Genomic DNA, 1,376 nt, shown 5'->3' on the forward strand with positions numbered 1-1,376 from the left:
TACTCAGAAGTTCTCTTCTGCAAACTGCCACACGAGAAAGACATCACTTTGCCTCTGAATGCCCCAGTACATCAATGATGACTACATGACCCTCTGAAGGAATCTATAGTACGAAGCCTATGAGGAGAAATCCGATGCGAACGATTGTCTCTTGGAGATGGGAGGATCTACTGTTCGCGAACAAGCTAAGTTACACTTCTGCCTACAACGAATTCCCGTACATCAATGAAATTATTGATATCATTCTGAAGGAATCTATAGAAGAATGTCCTTGTATTAACAGGCATGGTGATGTGATTGAATGCCCGGAAGAGGGGGAGCATGGACAAGAGATGGGCGGCAGAGATAAAGGACCAAAATCGCAAGAAAACCAACCAACAGAAAGTGCCAGTACAACCAAACAGAAGTGGGTTTGCCAAAAGGTAGTCAATCCAGTGACGAGACGACGGACGAAGTTCAACTAGTTCCGACGACGTCCAGAGACGTCAAGCGAAGTTGTCGGAAAGGCCTGTGCTTAGTTTCCAAATGCGTCATGCTGAATGGCGGAAAAAGGCCCGGGTGGCCAGTTTCCAAATGAAGCAGATGCTACCACCTCATCCAGTGACGTCACTTCATCACGTGCCTCTGAAACCAGTGTCACCACCCCGTCCAATGACGTCACTTCATCACGTGTATCTGGAACAAGAGTCACCACCCCGTCCAATGACGTCACTTCATCACGTGCCTCTGAAACTAGTGTCACCACCCCGTCCAATGACGTCACTTCATCACGTGCCTCTGAAACTAGTGTCACCACCCCGTCCAATGACGTCACTTCATCACGTGCCTCTGAAACTAGTGTCACCACCCCGTCCAATGACGTCAAAACTTCCACATCACGTGACCTCCATGAAAAACTAGTGTCACCACCCCGTCCAATGACGTCACTTCATCACGTGCCTCTGAAACTAGTGTCACCACCCCGTCCAATGACGTCACTTCATCACGTGTCTCTGAAATAAGTGTCACCACCCCGTCAAAGGAAGTCACTTCATCACGTGTATCTGGAACAAGAGTCAGTACCCCGTCAAATGAAATCACTTCATCACGTGCCTCTTAAACTAGTGTCACACGTCACTTCATCACGTGCCTCTGAAACTAGTGTCACCACCCCGTCCAATGACGTCACTTCATCACGTGCCTCTGAAACTAGTGTCACCACCCCGTCCAATGACGTCACTTCATCACGTGCCTCTGAAACTAGTGTCACCACCCCGTCCAATGACGTCACTTCATCACCATCTGGAACAGAGTCAGTACCCGTCCAATGACGTCACTTCATCACGTGTCTCTGAAATAAGTGTCACCACCCCGTCAAAGGAAATCACTTCATCACG

At 48.8% G+C, this 1,376-nt stretch overlaps 1 protein-coding gene across 1 annotated transcript in view; it reads left to right on the forward strand.

The window, feature by feature from the left end:
• The first annotated feature begins 1,158 nt into the window (after positions 1–1,158).
• LOC122244849 (epithelial sodium channel subunit beta) overlaps positions 1,159–1,376 on the forward strand; it is an 11,075-nt gene continuing 10,857 nt past the window's right edge. Inside the window, exon 1 of the mRNA XM_086545763.1 lies at positions 1,159–1,376. This exon is cut by the window's right edge and continues 16 nt beyond it. Within this exon, the coding sequence (XP_086401889.1) occupies positions 1,159–1,376 (218 nt within the window).

The sequence above is a fragment of the Penaeus japonicus genome, unplaced genomic scaffold (genome assembly GCF_977035675.1).
Source record: "Penaeus japonicus unplaced genomic scaffold, GWHDUDI00000001_assembly GWHDUDI00000017, whole genome shotgun sequence".
Taxonomy (NCBI): Eukaryota; Metazoa; Arthropoda; class Malacostraca; order Decapoda; family Penaeidae; genus Penaeus; species Penaeus japonicus.